Source organism: Physella acuta, unplaced genomic scaffold (genome assembly GCF_028476545.2).
Source record: "Physella acuta isolate Inbredline_101_S28 unplaced genomic scaffold, ASM2847654v3 ptg000079l, whole genome shotgun sequence".
NCBI classification, from domain to species: domain Eukaryota; kingdom Metazoa; phylum Mollusca; class Gastropoda; family Physidae; genus Physella; species Physella acuta.
In genome coordinates this window covers 3126708-3150927 of record NW_026731599.1, presented here as the reverse complement: position 1 = coordinate 3150927, position 24220 = coordinate 3126708, and the positions used below count along the sequence as shown (strand labels likewise).

General features: G+C 41.1%; 1 protein-coding gene across 4 annotated transcripts in view; it reads left to right on the top strand.

Moving 5' to 3' along the window:
* Positions 1-24150, top strand: part of LOC131956409 (rho GTPase-activating protein 21) — a 55060-nt gene extending 30910 nt beyond the window's left edge. For 2 of the 4 annotated variants that reach the window (XM_059320851.1, XM_059320834.1), the window contains exons 3-25: positions 3476-3610; positions 3923-3950; positions 4189-4375; positions 5038-5092; positions 5476-5573; positions 6260-6394; positions 6970-7084; positions 8503-9456; positions 9603-10080; positions 10210-10413; positions 10629-10724; positions 11080-11218; positions 11596-11659; positions 11798-11908; positions 12042-12122; positions 12491-12700; positions 12907-13087; positions 13956-14116; positions 15204-15438; positions 16250-16413; positions 16997-17122; positions 17525-17633; positions 20589-24150. In XM_059320851.1, the coding sequence (XP_059176834.1) occupies positions 3476-3610; positions 3923-3950; positions 4189-4375; positions 5038-5092; positions 5476-5573; positions 6260-6394; positions 6970-7084; positions 8503-9456; positions 9603-10080; positions 10210-10413; positions 10629-10724; positions 11080-11218; positions 11596-11659; positions 11798-11908; positions 12042-12122; positions 12491-12700; positions 12907-13087; positions 13956-14116; positions 15204-15438; positions 16250-16413; positions 16997-17122; positions 17525-17633; positions 20589-22405 (5883 nt within the window). In that variant the 3' untranslated portion in view covers positions 22406-24150. The remainder of the gene's footprint in view (positions 1-3475; positions 3611-3922; positions 3951-4188; positions 4376-5037; positions 5093-5475; positions 5574-6259; positions 6395-6969; positions 7085-8502; positions 9457-9602; positions 10081-10209; positions 10414-10628; positions 10725-11079; positions 11219-11595; positions 11660-11797; positions 11909-12041; positions 12123-12490; positions 12701-12906; positions 13088-13955; positions 14117-15203; positions 15439-16249; positions 16414-16996; positions 17123-17524; positions 17634-20588) is intronic. The other 2 variants (XM_059320841.1, XM_059320859.1) reach the window with 2 other exon arrangements.
* Positions 24151-24220: the final 70 nt, after the last annotated feature.

Sequence of the window (24220 nt, the reverse complement as noted above, 5' to 3'; positions counted from 1 at the left end):
AGCACGTGTGTTTGGCTGTACTAGAAGACATTTGTTTTTTCCAAGAAATCTTGCCGACGACAGTGTTTGACTGTACTAGAAGACATTTGTTTTTTCCAAGAAATCTTGCCGACGACAGCACGTGTGTTTGGCTGTAACAGAAGACATTTGTTTTTTCCAAGAAATCTTGCCGACGACAGCACGTGTGTTTGGCTGTACTAGAAGACATTTGTTTTTTCCAAGAAATCTTGCCGACGACAGCACGTGTGTTTGGCTGTACTAGAAGACATTTGTTTTTTCCAAGAAATCTTGCCGACGACAGTGTTTGACTGTACTAGAAGACATTTGTTTTTTCCAAGAAATCTTGCCGACGACAGCACGTGTGTTTGGCTGTAACAGAAGACATTTGTTTTTTCCAAGAAATCTTGCCGACGACAGCACGTGTGTTTGGCTGTACTAGAAGACATTTGTTTTTTCCAAGAAATCTTGCCGACGACAGCACGTGTGTTTGGCTGTACTAGAAGACATTTGTTTTTTCCAAGAAATCTTGCCGACGACAGTACGTATGTTTGACTGTATCAGAAGACATTTGTTTTTCCCAAGAAATCTTGCCGACGACAGTACGTATGTTTGACTGTATCAGAAGACATTTGTTTTTTCCAAGAAATCTTGCCGACGACAGTGTTTGACTGTACTAGAAGACATTTGTTTTTTCCAAGAAATCTTGCCGACGACAGTACGTGTGTTTGACTGTATCAGAAGACATTTGTTTTTTCCAAGAAATCTTGCCGACGACAGCACGTGTGTATGGCTGTTTGAAGTGATTTCATTTTCTGGCGGGCTATAAAAAAAAACCTTAGCAATCCGTTGATGTAACCTAAGAATTATATGTTAAAGAACTCAGTGAAAAAAACGTCACTTGTTGTGTGACCCTGCTTTCAGTCGCTCCCCCCCCCCCCCTGTCCCCCATTGCTGGTTTAGCGGCAGTGTAGAAACAGCTGGTCCCCTACATATTGCAGCAAACTCTTTCAGTGCAGCGGCTATATATCTATTCCATACATATTCACATCCTATTTTAAGCTATACATCCTATATTCCATACATATTCACATCCTATTTTAAGCTATTCAACCTCTATTCCATACATATTCACATCCTATTTTAAGCTATACATCCTATATTCCATACACATTCACATCCTATTTTAAGCTATTCAACCTCTATTCCATACACATTTACATCCTATTTTAAGCTATACATCCTCTATTCCATACATATTCACATCCTATTTTAAGCTATACAACCTCTATTCCATACATATTCACATCCTATTTTAAGCTATACATCCTATATTCCATACACATTCACATCCTATTTTAAGCTATTCAACCTCTATTCCATACACATTTACATCCTATTTTAAGCTATACATCCTCTATTCCATACACATTTACATCCTATTTTAAGCTATACATCCTCTATTCCATACATATTCACATCCTATTTTAAGCTATACATCCTATATTCCATACATATTCACATCCTATTTTAAGCTATACATCCCCTATTCCATACATATTCACATCCTATTTTAAGCTATACATCCTATATTCCATACACATTCACATCCTATTTTAAGCTATACATCCTATATTCCATACATATTCACATCCTATTTTAAGCTATACATCCCCTATTCCATACATATTCACATCCTATTTTAAGCTATACATCCTCTATTCCATACACATTTACATCCTATTTTAAGCTATACATCCTCTATTCCATACACATTCACATCCTATTTTAAGCTATACATCCTCTATTCCATACATATTCACATCCTATTTTAAGCTATACATCCTCTATTCCATACATATTCACATCCTATTTTAAGCTATACATCCTCTATTCCATACATATTCACATCCTATTTTAAGCTATACATCCTCTATTCCATACATATTCACATCCTATTTTAAGCTATACATCCTCTATTCCATACACATTCACATCCTATTTTAAGCTATACATCCTCTATTCCATACACATTCACATCCTATTTTAAGCTATACATACTTTATTTCATACATATTTACATCCTATTTTAACCTATACATCCTCTATTCCATACATATTCACATGCTATTTTAAGCTATACATCCTATATTCCATACATATTCACATCCTATTTTAAGCTATACATCCTCTATTCCATACACATTCACATCCTATTTTAAGCTATTCATCCTTTATTCCATACACATTTACATCCTATTTTAAGCTATACATCCTCTATTCCATACACATTCACATCCTATTTTAAGCTATACAACCTCTATTCCATACACATTCACATCCTATTTTAACCTATACATCCTCTATTCCATACATATTCACATCCTATTTTAAGCTATACAACCTCTATTCCATACACATTCACATCCTATTTTAAGCTATACAACCTCTATTCCATACACATTCACATCCTATTTTAAGCTATACATCCTCTATTCCATACTTATCCTACTTTGTTGGGCTCATATACAGATTCATTTTCTAGTATATTATTCTATTGTAACATCCAACTACTTTTAACATCATACTGTACTGTTACATCATAATGTACTGTAACATCCAACTGTACTGTAACATCCAACTGTACTGTAACATCAAGCTGTACTATAACATCCTACTATACTGTAACATCCAGTAGCATCCAACTATACTGTAACATCCTACTATACTGTAACATCCAACTGTACTGTAACATCCTACTATACTGTAACATCCAGTAGCATCCAACTATACTGTAACATTTAACTATACTGTAACATCCAACTGTACTGTAACATCCTACTATACTGTAACATCCAGTAGCATCCAACTATACTGTAACATTTAACTATACTGTAACATCCAACTATACTGTAACATCCAACTGTACTGTAACATCCAACTATACTGTAACATCAACTAATACTGAAGCATCATTGTGTACTGTAACATCCAGTTCTAACATCATGCCATAACCTAGGATTTGTGACAGACCTGAGTCTGTGAAGGTCATGTGTTGTTTGTTTTGTTAAATGTCTTGTTTGTTTCAATACTTGTACCTGTAGTAAAGGTCAATATTGGATTTCTATTTTTTAAATTTGTTTTATTTTTAAGATAATGATTTTATTTTGATAAATGAACGTTAGTAAATCTTGATCATTGGCCATCATTAAATCACATTGATTGGTCATCTGTAGACTTTAATGATTGGCCTTCAGTAAATCATATTGATCTGTAAATCTTGATCATTGGCCATATTTAAATCACATTGATTGGCCATCTGTAGACTTTAATGATTGGTCATCAGTAAAGCATATTGATCTGTAAATCTTAATGATTGGCCATCATTAAATCATATTGATTGGCCATCTGTAAACCTTGATGATTGGCCATCAGTAAATCATTGATCTGTAAATCATATTGATTTTTTAAATTTCAGGAACCCAGACTTAGCAGCAGTAGTGTATTAGACTGGTCTGGCCCACATGCTGTGGTCATACATAGAGCAGAAGGAGGCTTTGGTTTTACATTGCGCCATTTTGTGGTCTACCCCCCACAGTCCGTGTATCCCAGGGTGAGTTCATTCTTTATTCTCTATAGTATTGTCACACTCAGTTAGGCTAAGTTCATATTGAAGGTAATAGCCCCTGCACAGGGGTCAAGGGGGATCAGTTACTTCCCTTTCCTCAACCTCATTGGAATATATATATATATATATATATATATATATATATATATATATATATATATATATATATATATATATATATATATATATATATATATATATATATATATATGAAGATTGATAGATATTTTTTAATTTACAATATATGTTTATTTATTCTTGTGTGGGTGTCAATGATTTGATCATTATATTTTGCAGGATGATGAAGAATGCAACAAATCTAATGGTATGTATTAAATTATATTTCATAAATTATAAACAGCTTTTTACTTATTACTGTATAAAATATTTTATTGTACGATAAATAATTTTTTTTTCAATGTAGGATAAAGTCGTCTTAATTTGAGGTACCTTAAAAAATCAGGGGCCTTTTTTTTTGTCCAATATATTCTTTTCCAAGATTGTGTAGAGAGTTGAGCCTAGAGCCACAGGACACAATTTAACAACCTTTTTTTGTCCAAAAGATTCCTGTCCAAGATTGTGTAGAGAGTTGAGCCTAGAGCCACAGGACACAATATTTGTCAAGAGTGTGAAAGAAGGAAGTCCTGCAGAGTATGCAGGACTGAACACAGGAGACCGTATTATTGCAGTCAATGGGGAGTCCATAGCTGGCAAGTCATACAAGAATGTTATAGCTGCCATACACCAGAGGTAAGAAACCTTTTGGTTGGTGAGTCTTGTCAAACTTGTTCGATATTTAGCCAGGCTGTGTGTATAGCCGGGATAGTTGACACTATAGCCAGGATAGTTGACACTATAGCCAGGATAGTTGACACTATAGCCAGGATAGTTGACTCTATAGCCAGGATAGTTGACACTATAGCCAGGATAGTTGACACTATAGCCAGGATAGTTGACACTATAGCCAGGATAGTTGACACTATAGCCAGGATAGTTGACACTATAGCCAGGATAGTTGACACTATAGCCAGGATAGTTGACACTATAGCCAGGATAGTTGACACTATAGCCAGGTTAGTTGACACTATAGCCAGGCTATAGCCAAGCTCCTATAACTTTAATTTGATCTATTCCTGCAGCCAGACTTTAAAGTTCCTCTAACTTTAATTTGATCTATTCCAGCAGCCAGACTTTAAAGCTCCTATAACTTTAATTTGATCTATTCCAGCAGCCAGACTTTAAAGTTCCTCTAACTTTAATTTGATCTATTCCAGCAGCCAGACTTTAAAGCTCCTATAAGTTTAATTTGATCTATTCCAGCAGCCAGACTTTAAAGCTCCTATAACTTTAATTTGATCTATTCCAGCAGCCAGACTTTAAAGCTCCTATAACTTTAATTTGATCTATTCCAGCAGCCAGACTTTAAAGCTCCTGGTAGTCCCTAAAGATGAGGATATACTACAGATGGTAAGATCATCTTTTCTTGTTCCTCACCTTCAGAACTAAAGCTTTTTTACCACGTTTTTCTTAACTCAGCTTCGCGTTTGTTTTTTAATCTTTGTGAACCTATGTTTTGCTGTAAGACTAGAGTCACTTGTTTGTAAGGTTTCTAATGCCTGTTCCTTCTGGAATATTCTAAGCTCTTATGGGTTTCGTGGCAAAATATCAAGGCTTAGTAACAAACATCACCATCCATTCAATGTTGTGGTCACAGATTCAAACTCTACTGCATCTGGCACATCTTGTCAAAAGGATACTTATCTTTTATATAGTGCAGCAAACAGTTGTTTTCTGCTATTATGTTGAGGTGTTAATAATGTTTTTCTATTTTTTTTTCTCTAAATCTCTAGGCCTACCAATCCCAAACAGGGGACTCAATGTACTCCAGCAGTAGCTCTCTGTCTGACAACTCCAGACTGTCAGCTGTCACACACCAGCATAGTCATAGGTTTGTTATACATAAGAGCATGTCATAGGTTTGTTATACATTAGGGCTGTCATAGGTTTGTTATACATTAGAGATGTCATAGATTTGTTATACTTTAGGGTTATCATAGGTTTGTCCTGACATTAGAGCTGACATTGATTTGTCCTGACATTAGAGATGTCATAGGTTTGTTCTGACATTAGAGATGTCATAGGTTTGTCCTGACATTAGAGCTGACATTGGTTTGTCCTGACATTAGAGCTGACATTGGTTTGTTCTGACATTAGAGCTGACATTGGTTTGTCCTGACATTAGAGCTGACATTGGTTTGTCCTGACATTAGAGCTGACATTGGTATGTTCTGACATTAGAGATGTCATAGGTTTGTTCTGACATTAGAGCTGACATTGGTTTGTCCTGACATTAGAGCTGACATTGGTTTGTCCTGACATTAGAGCTGACATTGATTTGTCCTGACATTAGAGATGTCATAGGTTTGTCCTGACATTAGAGCTGACATTGGTTTGTCCTGACATTAGAGCTGTCATAGGTTTGTTCTGACATTATCATGCACTTTCAGTTAAATAAAAATTCTCTGTTTAGGTGGTCAGTTATGTATATGGTGTGTCTAAAACCAGTCAAGTTGTAGGTTATCAATGTCAAGTTTTTCTAGTTGACGTGGATGATTTTATTTTTATTTGTTGTAGCTCTAGTGACATAACACATGGATTTCTGGACCCCAGCAGTCGCTTCAGCTCAAATGAAACTCTGTCATATGGACGCCATGATGTTCGTCATTCTTTTCCCTCTAGCCAATGGCCATCTGAATCAACAGATTTCAGGTATTTGCCTTTACTCACCCAAATCAACAGACTAGACTTGCCTTTACTCACCCAAATCAACAGACTAGACTTGCCTTTACTCACCCAAATCAACAGACTAGACTTGCCTTTACTCACCCAAATCAACAGACTAGACTTGCCTTTACTCACCCAAATCAACAGACTAGACCTGCCTTTACTCACCCAAATCAACAGACTAGACCTGCCTTTACTCACCCAAATCAACAGACTAGACTTGCCTTTACTCACCCAAATCAACAGACTAGACTTGCCTTTACTCACCCAAATCAACAGACTAGACCTGCCTTTACTCACCCAAATCAACAGACTAGACTTGCCTTTACTCACCCAAATCAACAGACTAGACCTGCCTTTACTCACCCAAATCAACAGCCTAGACTTGACATTAATCAAACAAAACAATAGACTACACTTGCCTTTACTCACCCAAATTTTTGCTGACACATTTCTGCACCAGAGTTGTTATTAATGTGATGAGAAACAATGCACTATAAAAATGTTTATGAAAGAAAACTCAAGTAATGTTGAGGAGTAATGTGGCTCCAATGTTTCAGCAGCGGGTCTTCACTGAATGATCTAAATTACAGCAGCATGTCCCAGCCAGCTGATCAGGCACCTGGCAGGGGTTATATCTACCACCAGCCCAGGACACAGACCATGCTGGTTCAGGTAAGATTGGGGGAAGTGTCCTCTTTTATTTGTTGACAGCATTGGTAGATACACCTGTCACACCTAACATTGGCAGTTACACCTGTCACACCTAACATAGGCAGTTACACCTGTCAAAAACAGCATTGGCACAGGTAGTTATGCGTGTCACACATACAACATTGCTAGATACACTACTCACATACAACATTGGTAGCTACACTTATCACACACAACATTGGTAGAGGTAGCTACACTTATCACACACATTGGTAGCTACACTTATCACACACAACATTGGTAGCTACACTTATCACACACAACATTGGTAGAGGTAGCTACACTTATCACACACATTGGTAGCTACACTTATCACACACAACATTGGTAGCTACACTTATCACACACAACATTGGTAGAGGTAGCTACACTTATCACACACATTGGTAGCTACACTTATCACACACAACATTGGTAGCTACACTTATCACACACAACATTGGTAGCTACACTTATCACACACAACATTGGTAGAGGTAGCTACACTTATCACACACAACATTGGTAGCTACACTTATCACACACAACATTGGTAGCTACACTTATCACACACAACATTGGTAGAGGTAGCTACACTTGTCACACAACATTGGTAGCTACACTTATCACACACACCATTGATAGCTACACTTATCACACACAACATTGGTAGCTACACTTATCACACACAACATTGGTAGCTACACGTATCACACACAACATTGGTAGCTACACGTATCACACACAACATTGGTAGCTACACTTATCACACACAACATTGGTAGCTACACTTATCACACAACATTGGTAGAGGTAGCTACACTTATCACACACAACATTGGTAGCTACACTTATCATAAATATTGATAGAGGTAGCTACACTTATCACACAACATTGGTAGCTACACTTATCACACACAACATTGGTAGCTACACTTATCACACACAACATTGGTAGCTACACTTATCACACACAACATTGGTAGCTACACTTATCACACACAACATTGGTAGCTACACTTATCACACACAACATTGGTAGCTACACTTATCACACACAACATTGGTAGCTACACTTATCACACACAACATTGGTAGCTACACTTATCACACACAACATTGGTAGCTACACTTATCACACACAACATTGGTAGCTACACTTATCACACACAACATTGGTAGAGGTAGCTACACAACAAGCTGTCACATCCATGAATTCAGAGAACTGAATTTTGTTGTGCTAGATTAAGCAAGGACTGACTTGGCCACACCTAAAGGAACACACTATTTGACTATACCAGTCCAACACAAGCCAGACAAAAAGTTACAGATTATCTTACTAAACCAGAATGAATGATTGCTAAATGCTATCAATTGACTTGAAATGTTCTCATCGCCAGGAGTCAGGATCAAGTGTGTCTTCCACTGCACCAGGAAAATCTAAATACTCCTTCGGCCTCTATTTTCCTCCCAAATCCACATCCGCAACAACAGGAAGTAGTGGCAGTAGTCGCACAATAAGTGCGGAGAGTTTAAGCAGGGGTTACGAGGATTCCTCTGAGCCCCAGACTTTTGAGCTGAGGCAGCCGGTGTACAGCTACAGGAAGACTTCCTTTGATGAGAGCTCAGCTCTTTCATCTTCTGCCAAGTCTCGGGATTTTTTCATTAAATATTCATCTGACAAAGCTGCCAGTGACCACCGCAACCGCTACTCCCCTAGACACTCTGTTTATGAAAGATATTCAAATGAAAGTCGTCCAACATACATTATATCCCGCTCCCAGACTTTATCTGCCATCTCACCTACCCAGCCCAGGAGTGCTGGTCCGGCAGATGAAGCAAAGAAAACAGAAGACAGGTCTCGCCACTACATCCCTGTCTTCTCCACCACCTCGGACAAGAGGGGGGTCAGTGTCTACACTGGCAACACTGGCAACTACCCCGCCACTCAGATTGACTCAAGATCTCAAACTTTAGTTGTACGCATTCCATATGAGCCTAAAAAAGCAGAGGCTGGTCAGAGGTTTGGCACGACCTTTGCCCTGACCCACTCCCCTACAGCCACACACATTGAGATCCAGAAATCCATTGGCAAGCCTATAGTCTCACAGCGCAAGTTCCAGTTTGAGTCTGGGAAACATGAAAACACCCCCCCACCCAGCAATGGGGGCTACAACAGATATAAAACAGAGATAGAAAAAATAAGAACTCAGCCCAAGTTTTCTAGTATTGCTATGCGTAAAGCAAGCTTTGAACAATCTCCAGAACGGGATCCCCCTGGGTTCAATGACCCTGTAGATGTGCTGTCACCTGCAGACTACAGTGGAACTGATGCCTCACAGCCCACTATCAAGGTCAGTACATTTGTTTTACATACCCAGCCAAATTTGACCATTATGAGTCACTGATAAAATATGGTGTTAGTTTAAATTAGTTGTCCAGAAATGTCTTACGTTTAATTCTCTTAATTCAGTTAGATTTCCTTCTTGGTGTTATACAGGTTAGAAAGATTTCTTCAGAAAGATACACGAGTCAACTCCAGCCAGGGGATGTAACAGAGAGTAGCCAATACCAGGATTCTCTCCCCATTAAGATTGTCATGTCTCCATGCAGCACCAAGTCCTCCTCTCCTCTGGACGAGGTTTTATTCCTAGAGGAGAAACAAGGAAGAGATTGTGTGCAGGAGGTCAAGCCAAGTGACCAGTCCATGTCCAGCCATGCCATGCTCAAGTCTGTAGGCTGTGACCAGTCCATGACCAGCCACACCAGTGAGAGTACTCTAGCTGACTCTGGGGTGTCCCTCAAAAGTTACCACGGCAGTTCAGACATGTTGGATGGAGCCATTGAAGGAAATGCTGGGGCCAGCTCTGTCTATTCAGTAGAGACTAGTTCTGATGTCGATCTACCCAGTGTCAGGCTTTCTAAACCCGCACGCAAGAGTTCCTACCTTTCAGCTGTCAATGCCCCTCAACAACGAAGTAAGTTCAACATATTTTATCCATTAGGAATTTCTTGATAAATCAAACTATTAATGTCTCCTTCCCCCCCCCCCCCCCCCCCCCCAATGAAACTAATGTTATGATGATTCCTCTACCTACCACTTGCAGGCACTACAGACTCTCCTGTAGGAACCAGCTTGGTTCAGGTTCAACAACAATTGCCAGCTCAATCTTTGCCTTACCCTAGCAACCAGTCTTCCACTAGTTTACATCCTGCTTCACTTCAGACACGCCCATTTTCTATAGGCTCCTCCCACAGTCTAAGCTCTGTAGGCATTAGCAATCTTCCTATAGCAAGTGTTGCACCCACAGGTAATTTATTTAATTAATTGTTTACATCAGAGTTATTCTTGTATTCATGTAATATTTTCTTGTGGAGTTACCAACTTATGTAATATTTACAACTTTCAAAAATTGTACAAATAGCTGTGTTATGCAATAGTCTGCACATTCTGAGTGCTATGTTGCCAAAAGTAAGTCCTAAGCTGATGTGTGTGTACTGAATCTCTCCATTTGTTTCTCCCCAGTAATGTCTTCCAGTGATAGTTGTGTTATGTTGGGACAGCCAAGTCCAGCCTACTCTAATGGAAGTATCTCAGTCACAATGAGGAAAAAATTTCCAGGTGTGTCTTGTTTGTCTATTGATGAGACAGTTGTCACATTTTTTATCATCTGAGTGCAATGAAAACTAAAATTATTAATAATTTCTGCTGGAATTATATTAAAGGATCCCACTGAAAGCTATAGTTTTATCACCTTATATTATACAGCATGAATTAAAACATGCCATATTTACATTCATTTTATCTACCTTTTAACTTGTAGCACAATCATTTAAAAAGACCCGCATTTATTTTGTAAACTAGCTTCAAAGTTTGCACACCTTTTATAAATGAGCTAGTGTTATTCTCATCTATTGATGTCTGAGTGAGAACATTTTCCTTACCTATCTGATGTTGGAACTGATTGACCTTGCAGATACTACGGAGGATCAGGCCAACAAACTGCACAGACGCACATCGTATTTGATGGCTACAGCTAGAGACCGTACAAATGCCGTCCCAATAGAAAAAGCTTTCTCGAGCCAGCCCCAGCTTGTAACAGACCACAGGCCTCAGTAAGTTGTCAGTCTTAACAATAGTGTTTACACAGGCCTCAGTAAGTTGTCAGTCTTAACAATAGTGTTTACACATGCCTCAGTAAGTTGTCAGTCTTAACAATAGTGTTTACACAGGCCTCAGTAAGTTTTCAGTCTTAACAATAGCTAGTGATGTTTACACAGGCCTCAGTAAGTTGTCAGTCTTAACAATAGTGTTTACACAGGCCTCAGTAAGGTAAGTCTTAACAATAGCTAGTGATGTTTACACAGGCCTCAGTAAGTTGTCAGTCTTAACAATAGCTAGTAATGTTTACACAGGCCTCAGTAAGTTGCCAGCCTATGGCTAATGATTGTTTTATTCCAGCAGTCTAATTATGATTGTCTTCTGTCTACAGAGTTTCTGGTGAAAGCATAAAGCATCAAAACTCAGTCAAACTGAACAAGTTTTTTGGTGAAACGGTATGTACCTTTGTTGTTGATGTTTCTGACTTATGTATTTTGTCTTGTAGATCCCCACCATTGATGTATCTGACTTATGTATTTTGTCTTGTAGATCCCCACCATTGATGTTTCTGACTTATGTATTTTGTCTTGTAGATCCCCACCATTGCTGAAGGCATAGAACAAAAGATCCCTGAACATGAGGAAGTGCCTGAGGTCATACGAAAAGGGCCATTGTCCTGTAAAGTTTCTGTCATCGAAGGCAAAGTCAGTCTCCTTTTATTAAATTCTAGTAGACAATTAGAAAAACTTGTATCTAGTGGGTGTGCTTAAATGTTCTTTATACTACTGTCTCTGTGACTCATAGACCTGTTTCTAAAACATGATTTTTTTTTGACAGAAATGTAGTGATAGATCATGGAAGTCTGTGTATGCTGTGCTAAAGCAGACAGAGCTATCTCTCACCCGTGAGTCTAGTTCGGTGAGTTCATCTGACAATGTTCAAAATCTATTTACTTGTGGGGAGAAGGGGGCGGGGGGAAAGGGAGGCACTGTCAAGAACAATAAAATAAGTTTTGAATACTATTTATGTTTCAAGTTCACCCTCCGTAATGTTGCCACTGTTTCAGTCCTCCAACTGCTTTGTAAACAGTCCATTTTGCCACTGTTTCAGTCCTCCAACTGCTTTGTAAACAATCCATTTTGCCACTGTTTCAGTCCTCCAACTGCTTTGTAAACAGTCCATTTTGCCACTGTTTCAGTCCTCCAACTGCTTTGTAAACAATCCATTTTGCCACTGTTTCAGTCCTCCAACTGCTTTGTAAACAGTCCATTTTGCCACTGTTTCAGTCCTCCAACTACTATGAAGAGCAGCATATACCTATGAAGTCCTGCATTGTGGAGTTTGCTAGGGACTATGCCAAGAAAAAGAAGAATGTTTTTCGTGTGACTACCCATCACGAGTGTGAGTATCTCTTCCAAACAGAAGACAGGGGCACCATGCTGTGCTGGATACAAGCCATCAAGTCTATCAATGAACCTGATAAGGCAGAGAAAATGGTGAGCCTCGGTTTACAATCACGTTTTTTGTCCTGCTTTTTTTCTTTTTTGAAGAGCTGAGTTGATGGCTAGAAAGATTTTTGGGATATAGGGAGAAATGATAAATGTATTTCTGGGATATATGGAGAAATGATAATGAATTTCTGAGATATATGTAGAAATGATAAATGAATGTCTAAATGATAAATGAATGTCCATGTTTACAGGAAGAAATGATTGCCTCAGAGAGAGAGAAACATGTTCCAATAGAAATCCTTCCCAGTAGCAAGATGTCACCACAGCTGGGCCATAAAGGAAAGAAGTTATCTGCCCTTTCCTTCAAGGCTAAACTCTCGTCTTCTCCAAGCATGAGAAGGAAGAAATCCAACGCCTCCGAGAAAGATAAAGGTAGGCTGTCCCACTCTGCTGGATAGATGAGTATAGTTAAATGGCCAGCTGTCCCACTCTACTGGATAGATGTGTATAGTTAAATGGTCAGCTGTCCCACTCTACTGGATAGATGAGTATAGTTAAATGGCCAGCTGTCCCACTCTACTGGATAGATGAGTATAGTTAAATGGCCAGCTGTCCCACTCTACTGGATAGATGAGTATAGTTAAATGGCCAGCTGTCCCACTCTACTGGATAGATGAGTATAGTTAAATGGCCAGCTGTCCCACTCTACTGGATAGATGAGTATAGTTAAATGGCCAGCTGTCCCACTCTACTGGATAGATGTGTATAGTTAAATGGTCAGCTGTCCCACTCTACTGGATAGATGAGTATAGTTAAATGGCCAGCTGTCCCACTCTACTGGATAGATGATTGTAGTTAAATGGCCAGCTTTCCCACTCTACTGGATAGATGAGTGTAGTTAAATGGCCAGCTGTCCCACTCTACTGGATAGATGTGTATAGTTAAATGGCCAGCTGTCCCACTCTACTGGATAGATGAGTATAGTTAAATGGCCAGCTGTCCCACTCTACTGGATAGATGTGTATAGTTAAATGGCCAGCTGTCCCACTCTACTGGATAGATGAGTATAGTTAAATGGCCAGCTGTCCCACTCTACTGGATAGATAAGTATAGTTAAATGGCCAGCCGTCCCACTCTACTGGATAGATGAGTATAGTTAAATGGCCAGCTGTGTATAAGTATAAGCACACTTAATTGGCCAGTTATGTATTTTGTGGCCTATTGTTTAGCCTGTCTGCCATGTGATTGTATGTTAACTGTTGTCATTTGATAAACATTGATTTGTTTGTTTCGATACCAGAGGAAAGTTTGAAGAAAGGTTGGATAGGAAGAATTCCAATGATGAAAAGTTTGAAGAAGCACAATGAAGAATCCAGCTTGAGTTCTCTGAGTGAGCAGGACATTGACAAAATGCAGTTTGGTGTACACCTTGAGGACTGCTTCCCCTCTCCACACAATGAGGTGAGTCTTTCTCTACACATGTGTTTACACATTTTATTTCTCTACACCTTAAATAAAAAGTCAATTCCACTGATTGTTGAACTCTGTTCTCAGTATGTCCCGCTGATTCTTTGACTTTGTCCTTATGTCCTCAGTATGTCCCACTGATTGTAGAACTATGTCCTTATGTCCTCAGTATGTCCCGCTGATTGTTGAACTATGTCCTCAGTATGTCCCACTGATTGTTGAACTATGTCCTTATGTCCTAAGTATGTCCTGCTGATTGTTGAACTATGTCCTCAGTATGTCCTGCTGATTGTTGAACTATGTCCTCAGTATGTCCCGCTGATTCTTTGACTTTGTCCTTATGTCCTCAGTATGTCCCGCTGATTGTTGAACTATGTCCTTATGTCCTCAGTATGTCCCGCTGATTGTTGAACTATGTCCTTATGTCCTCAGTATGTCCTGCTGATTGTTGAACTATGTCCTCAGTATGTCCCACTGATTGTTGAACTATGTTCTTATGTCCTCAGTATGTCCTGCTGATTGTTGAACTATGTCCTCAGTATGTCCTACTGATTGTTGAACTACATCCTTATGTCCTCAGTATGTCCCGCTGATTGTTGAACTACGTCCTTATGTCCTCAGTATGTCCTGCTGATTGTTGAACTATGTCCTCAGTATGTCCCGCTGATTGTTGAACTACATCCTTATGTCCTCAGTATGTCCCGCTGATTGTTGAACTACATCCTTATGTCCTCAGTATGTCCCGCTGATTGTTGAACCATGTCCTTATGTCCTCAGTATGTCCCGCTGATTGTTGAACTATGTCCTCAGTATGTCCCACTGATTGTTGAACTATGTTCTTATGTCCTCAGTATGTCCTGCTGATTGTTGAACTATGTCCTCAGTATGTCCTACTGATTGTTGAACTACATCCTTATGTCCTCAGTATGTCCCGCTGATTGTTGAACTACGTCCTTATGTCCTCAGTATGTCCTGCTGATTGTTGAACTATGTCCTCAGTATGTCCCGCTGATTGTTGAACTACATCCTTATGTCCTCAGTATGTCCCGCTGATTGTTGAACTATGTCCTTATGTCCTCAGTATGTCCCGCTGATTGTTGAACTGTGTACAAGGATTGTTGAAGCCCGAGGCCTGGAGGTGGTGGGTGTCTATCGTGTGCCAGGAAACTCGGCTGCTGTCAATGCCTTGACTGAGGAGTTTAATCGTGGCATTGACAGTGTCAACATTGACAATGAGAAATTGCTGGACATTAATGTGATCAGCAGCCTTTTGAAATCTTTCTTCAGGAAACTACCAGAGCCACTGATTCCCCCAGGTTGGTATGGCTGACCTCCTATACAATCATTGCCTATGCCTATACTCTAGTTGTTAGGTAGATCTCAGGCTTTTTATATGTATCATTGAATCAAGGACACTCTGATAGGATGAATTGTTAGTTGATTTAGTCACTCTATGAAATTCTAATGTAGTCAAGTTCAAATTGACGTGTGTTTCAAGTTTGTTGTGACAACCACAGTTTACTCGGCGTGGTCGAGTCGGTAAAGCTAATGGTTGCTAAACCGAAAAGTCTCGAGTTCGAACCCTCGGGCAGATGAGGCTCGTTAGATGGGGACAGCCACTCTTCTAGGAGAGACAACTCCAAAATTAAACAACCGCTGCCTTGTAGATTGTTCTTGGTTGGACAAAGGCTATGGAAGCAAATCCAAAAAGAAAAGCAGGCTCAAAACGGAGTCAATGGCCTCAGTCAATGGCGCATAACCAGTTGACACGTAACGCTTAATTGTGTTGGAGGCGTGGTCGAGTCGGCAAAAAGCTCATGGTTGATAAATTCGAACAGTCTCGAGTTCAAACCCACTGGCAGATAAATCTCGATCCCCTTCAACACTAATAATTAAGAACGAAGAAGAAGAAGACTGTATAGCTCAAAACCATAGAGAGGCTACTCTATTTGCATTTCTATTGTGGTTTTTTTTTTCATTTAAATATGTCTTACAATTTAATTGTTTTATAACTTTTTATAACTCAAAGTTGCTGTTAGTTTTTCTACAGTGATGTACTATATTATTTCAAGTGTGGATAACCAGAACAAAAGGATAAACTATGTTTTTCTCTTCCTTTTCTAAAAGACATGTATGATGCTTTCATCGAAGCTAATCGCCATCCTGATGAAGACAAAAGAAAACTAAAAATAAAACGACTTCTTCATTTGCTGCCACCACATAACAACGAGACCCTTAAGCATATGGCAGAACATTTGAATAAAGTCGCTTCATATGGAAACATTAATAAAGTAGGTTCTTCTTTCAGACATCATTCAAGTAGGTTCTTCTTTCAGACATCATTCAAGTAGGTTCTTCTTTCAGACATCATTCAAGTAGGTTCTTCTTTCAGACATCATTCAAGTAGGTTCTTCTTTCAGACATCATTCAAGTAGGTTCTTCTTTCAGACATCATTCAACTAGGTTCTTCTTTCAGACATCATTCAAGTAGGTTCTTCTTTCAGACATCATTCAAGTAGGTTCTTCTTTCAGACATCATTCAAGTAGGTTCTTCTTTCAGACATCATTCAACTAGGTTCTTCTTTCAGACATCATTCAAGTAGGTTCTTCTTTCAGACATCATTCAAGTAGGTTCTTCTTTCAGACATCATTCAAGTAGGTTCTTCTTTCAGACATCATTCAAGTAGGTTCTTCTTTCAGATGTCAGTATGGTAGATCAGCTGACTGTGAGCACCAGAATTGTGTAGACCACTAGATACTGAAAGCAAAGAACACACTTGAAACTCCTTGACTGCTGGTTAAGACACATTTTATGACATCTGTTTTAGATACACAGCTGGTTAAGACATTAATTGATACTATTGTTTCTTTCAGATGGATGCTAAAAATTTGGCTATAATGTTTGGTCCAACACTAGTACGAAAGAAAGGTGATGATACTGTCTCCTTGGTAACAGATATGTCAGACCAGTGTCGTATAGTGGAAAGTATCATTCTCCATGTAAGTACACTGCAAGGTTCTTGGTGCAGGAATAGATTGTTCTTGCTGCAGGAATAGATTGTTCTTGGTGCAGGAATAGATTGTTCTTGCTGCAGGAATAGATTGTTCTTGCTGCAGGAATAGATTGTTCTTGGTGCAGGAATAGATTGTTCTTGCTGCAGGAATAGATTGTTCTTGGTGCAGGAATAGATTGTTCTTGCTGCAGGAATAGATTGTTCTTGGTGCAGGAATAGATTGTTCTTGCTGCAGGAATAGATTGTTCTTGGTGCAGGAATAGATTGTTCTTGGTGCAGGAATAGATTGTTCTTGGTGCAGGAATAGATTCATAGATTTAGTGACAGTTTGGCAGAATTGTCTAGGGACATGCTGATGTTATACCTGAAGGTTTGATTTTAATTTCAGCACGAGTGGTTCTTCAGTACCTGGGACCAGGATAACTATATCCCCATGGAGACTACTGTTGAGACTGTTAATGTGGAGGATGGGCAAACACTTTCTCGAGACGACGATGGTACACTTTCTTCTAAATCTTGCCTCTAGACCCACTCATTGCCTCTAGACCCACTCATTGCCTCTTGTCTTGCTCTAGACCCACTCATTGCCTCTAGACCCACTCATTGCCTCTAGACCCACTCATTGCCTCTTGTCTTGCTCTAGACACACTCATTGCCTCTAGACCCACTCATTGCCTCTAGACACACTCATTGCCTCTAGTCTTGCTCTAGACCCACTCATTGCCTCTTGTCTTGCACTAGACCCACTCATTGCCTCTAGACCCACTCATTGCCTCTAGACCCACTCATTGCCTCTAGACCCACTCATTGCCTCTAGACCCACTCATTGCCTCTTGTCTTGCTCTAGACCCACTCATTGCCTCTAGACCCACTCATTGCCTCTTGTCTTGCTCTAGACACACTCATTGCCTCTAGACCCACTCATTGCCTCTAGACCCACTCATTGCCTCTAGTCCCACTCATTGCCTCTTGTCTTGCTCTAGACCCACTCATTGCCTCTAGACCCACTCATTGCCTCTAGTCCCACTCATTGCCTCTTGTCTTGCTCTAGACCCACTCATTGCCTCTAGACCCACTCATTGCCTCTAGACCCACTCATTGCCTCTAGACCCACTCATTGCCTCTAGACCCACTCATTGCCTCTAGACCCACTCATTGCCTCTAGACCCACTCATTGCCTCTAGACCCACTCATTGCCTCTAGACCCACTCATTGCCTCTAGACCCACTCATTGCCTCTAGACCCACTCATTGCCTCTAGACCCACTCATTGCCTCTAGACACACTCATTGCCTCTTGTCTTGCTCTAGACCCACTCATTGCCTCTAGACCCACTCATTGCCTCTTGTCTTGCTCTAGACCCACTCATTGCCTCTTGTCTTGCTCTAGACCCACTCATTGCCTCTAGACCCACTCATTGCCTCTTGTCTTGCTCTAGACCCACTCATTGCCTCTTGTCTTGCTCTAGACCCACTCATTGCCTCTAGACCCACTCATTGCCTCTTGTCTTGCTCTAGACCCACTCATTGCCTCTTGTCTTGCTCTAGACCCACTCATTGCCTCTAGACCCACTCATTGCCTCTAGACCCACTCATTGCCTCTAGACCCACTCATTGCCTCTTGTCTTGCTCTAGACCCACTCATTGCCTCTAGACCCACTCATTGCCTCTAGTCTTGCTCTAGACCCACTCATTGCCTCTAGACCCACTCATTGCCTCTAGACCCACTCATTGCCTCTAGACCCACTCATTGCCTCTAGACCCACTCATTGCCTCTAGACCCACTCATTGCCTCTTGTCTTGCTCTAGACCCACTCATTGCCTCTAGACCCACTCATTGCCTCTTGTCTTGCTCTAGACCCACTCATTGCCTCTAGACCCACTCATTGCCTCTAGTCCCACTCATTGCCTCTTGTCTTGCTCTAGACACACTCATTGCCTCTAGACCCACTCATTGCCTCTAGACCCACTCATTGCCTCTAGTCCCACTCATTGCCTCTTGTCTTGCTCTAGACCCACTCATTGCCTCTAGACCCACTCATTGCCTCTAGACCCACTCATTGCCTCTAGACCCACTCATTGCCTCTAGACCCACTCATTGCCTCTAGACCCACTCATTGCCTCTAGACCCACTCATTGCCTCTAGACCCACTCATTGCCTCTAGACCCACTCATTGCCTCTAGTCCCACTCATTGCCTCTTGTCTTGCTCTAGACCCACTCATTGCCTCTAAACCCACTCATTGCCTCTAGACCCACTCATTGCCTCTAGACACACTCATTGCCTCTAGTCTTGCTCTAGACCCACTCATTGCCTCTAGACCCACTCATTGCCTCTTGTCTTGCTCTAGACCCACTCATTGCCTCTAGACCCACTCATTGCCTCTAGACCCACTCATTGCCTCTAGACCCACTCATTGCCTCTAGACCCACTCATTGCCTCTTGTCTTGCTCTAGACCCACTCATTGCCTCTTGTCTTGCTCTAGACCCACTCATTGCCTCTAGACCCACTCATTGCCTCTAGACCCACTCATTGCCTCTAGACCCACTCATTGCCTCTTGTCTTGCTCTAGACCCACTCATTGCCTCTAGACCCACTCATTGCCTCTTGTCTTGCTCTAGACACACTCATTGCCTCTAGACCCACTCATTGCCTCTAGACCCACTCATTGCCTCTAGACCCACTCATTGCCTCTTGTCTTGCTCTAGACACACTCATTGCCTCTAGACCCACTCATTGCCTCTAGACCCACTCATTGCCTCTAGACCCACTCATTGCCTCTTGTCTTGCTCTAGACCCACTCATTGCCTCTAGACCCACTCATTGCCTCTAGACCCACTCATTGCCTCTTGTCTTGCTCTAGACCCACTCATTGCCTCTTGTCTTGCTCTAGACCCACTCATTGCCTCTAGACCCACTCATTGCCTCTAGTCTTGCTCTAGACCCACTCATTGCCTCTTGTCTTGCTCTAGACCCACTCATTGCCTCTAGACCCACTCATTGCCTCTAGACCCACTCATTGCCTCTAGACCCACTCATTGCCTCTAGACCCACTCATTGCCTCTTGTCTTGCTCTAGACCCACTCATTGCCTCTTGTCTTGCTCTAGACCCACTCATTGCCTCTAGACCCACTCATTGCCTCTAGTCTTGCTCTAGACCCACTCATTGCCTCTTGTCTTGCTCTAGACCCACTCATTGCCTCTAGACCCACTCATTGCCTCTAGACCCACTCATTGCCTCTAGACCCACTCATTGCCTCTAGACCCACTCATTGCCTCTTGTCTTGCTCTAGACCCACTCATTGCCTCTTGTCTTGCTCTAGACCCACTCATTGCCTCTAGACCCACTCATTGCCTCTAGACCCACTCATTGCCTCTAGACCCACTCATTGCCTCTAGACCCACTCATTGCCTCTAGACCCACTCATTGCCTCTTGTCTTGCACTATTCCAGAAGAAGCTGACTCTGCCATTAGTGCCAAGCAAATCATTTCTTCCATTGTGGGTGCAGCCAGTAAAAAGCTGCGCAGCCAACAGGGCAAGAGCAACGACTCTCTGGACACAACAGACAGCTGCAGCATTACCAGCTCTGCCACCTACAACATTGATGACTCATCCTATCTGGCCTTCACCAAATCTCTTTCATCCATTGCCTCCTCCCGCAGTGCATCAGAGGAGTTTTTGGAGCGTAAATCAGCAGTTCCTGGTTACTTGGAACTGCACAGCACAGCACCTATAGCCAACTCTGAGCCTGACTTGATGGAGTTGGAGTATGCTGACGCAGGGAGCCCCAGTTTTCCCAGACATTTTTCCCATGATTCTCTAGTGGACAAAAATGATGAGCTGGAAATTTCTCATGGACTGCCCACTAGCCTGAGTCGTGATGCCATACACAACACTCTGAAGAGAATAGGCAATGATGTCAGCGCTCTGTTGCACACGTTTGAACAAAAACAGCTAAAGGAGAGGGAGAGGAGGCGGAGGGATCAGGAGCTGATAGAGCGTGAGCACCTGCGCACACAGCTGGAGCTGGAGCTGGAGGACAGCCACAGTGTGGACGACTGGCTGGCCTGGAAGGGGGGGGCCTCGCGCATGCCTGACCTGGTCTCCAGCTCTTATCTGGGCCAAACTTACCCTTATGAGGAGGGCCGCAGTGGTGAGAGGAAAGATGGCTCAAAAGCCACGTCAGCTGGTCAAGTGTCGCCAGTTGTTGTGACAATAAATGACAAGACGGTGCAGCAGATGCCCAGAGTGGGCTCACACGAGGATGTCTTGTCCACATCAAAAACTGCCAGATCTGAGGCCTTGAGGTCTGTTGTGCTGCGACCACTCAACCAGCGCACACTTAATGAAAGCCAACAGCGCAGCCTGCACCTGGCTGTCTCAGGTGACAGGCCTTCAACACGCCCACCCTCCCTGCGCTACAGCAGGCGCCATGGCTCCTTGGACTCTCTGATTGACATGATAGACAAACAAGACAAGCGAGCCTCGTGGGCGTCCTCTGACTCTGAGGATGGCTCGGACCTGCTGACCAGCATCACAACTACATTTGACCAGAAGCTGCAGATTCTCCTCAACCCCAAGTACAAGCTGACTGGGGCCAGCAGGAAGGTGGCCAGGGCCAGCGAGGAGGTGGCCAGGGCTGAGCAGTTGAGGGCCAAGTCTAGTCTCCCTCCCCCAGCCTACACAGTGGCCGCCCTGCTGGATGGGGACAGGTCCTTCAGGGACCCCAGTCTGCACCGGTCAGCCAAGTCAGACCCCAAGATTGGGATCGCCTCCCGCTTTGAGAGAAATGATTCTGGCACAAGAGGCCAGGACAGCAGCATCCAGCAGAGGCCAAGTCAGCTGCCAGACTTCAGGTCTTTTCTCAGCAAGTCTCACTCAGCCTATGTGCGGCCCATAGTTCTAACTGCACCTAAAAAACTTGATACCAGCGCTGCTAAAAGCTCTAGAACAGAGCACAGGGCGGCGGGGAAGTCAGGGAAGGGAGGTGAGAGCTTTTATCTAGGGGACACTGCTGAGTCCAGGCAAAGCAATAAGGAGAATAGAAAGGTGACCAGTCGCAGGAGGCGCCACACTGTGGGGGGCACTGAAGACTTGGATCATCTCTTTGCCCTCTCCAAGGCCTGCGCTGCCGATACTGCAGGCAGGCAGAGACTGTCAGCCTGGGACCAGCTGCAACCTGTTGTTGCCCCTGGCAACAGGAACCTGCAAGCATGGATTAACAATGAGAGGCTAAGGGGGAGCACTCCTGACCTTTCTAAACAATGAGACACTAAGGGAAAGCACCCCTGACCTTTCTAAACAATGAGACACTAAGGGAAAGCACCCCTGACTTATCTAAACTGTGAAGGATTTTATGCAAATGTCACATAGGCTGACGGTTTTTATTTCCATGTGTGGGACTTGTGTTGATGTAGATAGTTTTTTTTCATTTACTGGCACTGTTTACTTGTTCTTTACATTATATACTTGTTATATACTAGTGGGTGGCTGTAGTACATGTGTTGGTTCACAATTACATATATTTATATGTATATAAATATATTATATATAATCTAACAAATACAAAATTGTTGACTTTTGTACCAGACTGTACTCAAGGAAAATTTTATCTGTAGATTTGTTACTTGAATTGTTTTGTTGGTGTGATTGTATCTTTAGATTTGTTACTTGAATTGTTTTGTTGATGTGATTGTATCTTTAGATTTGTTACTTGAATTGTTTTGTTGGTGTGATTGTATCTTTAGATTTGTTACTTGAATTGTTTTGTTGGTGTGATTGTATCTTTAGATTTGTTACTTGAATTGTTTTGTTGGTGTGATTGTATCTTTAGATTTGTTACTTGAATTGTTTTGTTGGTGTGATTGTATCTTTAGATTTGTTACTTGAATTGTTTTGTTGGTGTGATTGTATCTTTAGATTTGTTACTTGAATTGTTTTGTTGGTGTGATTGTATCTTTAGATTTGTTACTTGAATTGTTTTGTTGGTGTGATTGTATCTTTAGATTTGTTACTTGAATTGTTTTGTTGGTGTGATTGTATCTTTAGATTTGTTACTTGAATTGTTTTGTTGGTGTGATTGTATCTTTAGATTTGTTACTTGAATTGTTTTGTTGGTGTGATTGTATCTTTAGATTTGTTACTTGAATTGTTTTGTTGGTGTGATTGTATCTTTAGATTTGTTACTTGAATTGTTTTGTTGGTGTGATTGTATCTTTAGATTTGTTACTTGAATTGTTTTGTTGATGTGATTGTATCTTTAGATTTGTTACTTGAATTGTTTTCTTGGTGTGATTGTATCTTTAGATTTGTTACTTGAATTGTTTTCTTGGTGTGATTGTATCTTTAGATTTGTTACTTGAATTGTTTTGTTGATGTGATTGTATCTTTAGATTTGTTACTTGAATTGTTTTGTTGATGTGATTGTATCTTTAGATTTGTTACTTGAATTGTTTTGTTGGTGTGATTGTATCTTTAGATTTGTTACTTGAATTGTTTGGTTGGTGTATCTTTATATTTGTTATTTAACAAGTAATTCTTGTGTTGGATTGAGCAACCCATCATCATCAAGCTAGTGTTGTGTGCCACCCCAAGCACCTCTAGGGCTATGTGCTGATCCAGTACTATGGATGTAGAACTTGTAAGGGATGTTACCCATGTGTGCAGTTGTCTGACTTGCCTCCTCTCTTTGTAATGATGTACAAAACTTGTGTAGAGAAGAAATTCTATCTGATGCTATGTTGTGTTAGTGCAATACAGACTACATATATACCTGCTGTTTTTTTAACACTGAGAGCATACATTTTATTTCTATACATAATAAACATTGCTTTTGTATGTGATTATTTTATGTAAATAATATGATAAATGAACTCTAGATCAAAGATTGGTAGATCTAGTCAAATAGTTTCTATCCTTGTGAATATGAATGACAAATATTTTACCAATATGTATCTTACAGGAGTGGACTCTTTGCTTAAAAGTCACAATAAAATCATTTTTATTGAAAACAATTGATGATTACTGTAGTAATTGTTTTTTATGTTGAAGTAACTATATGAACAACAACATCACTGACCAGGT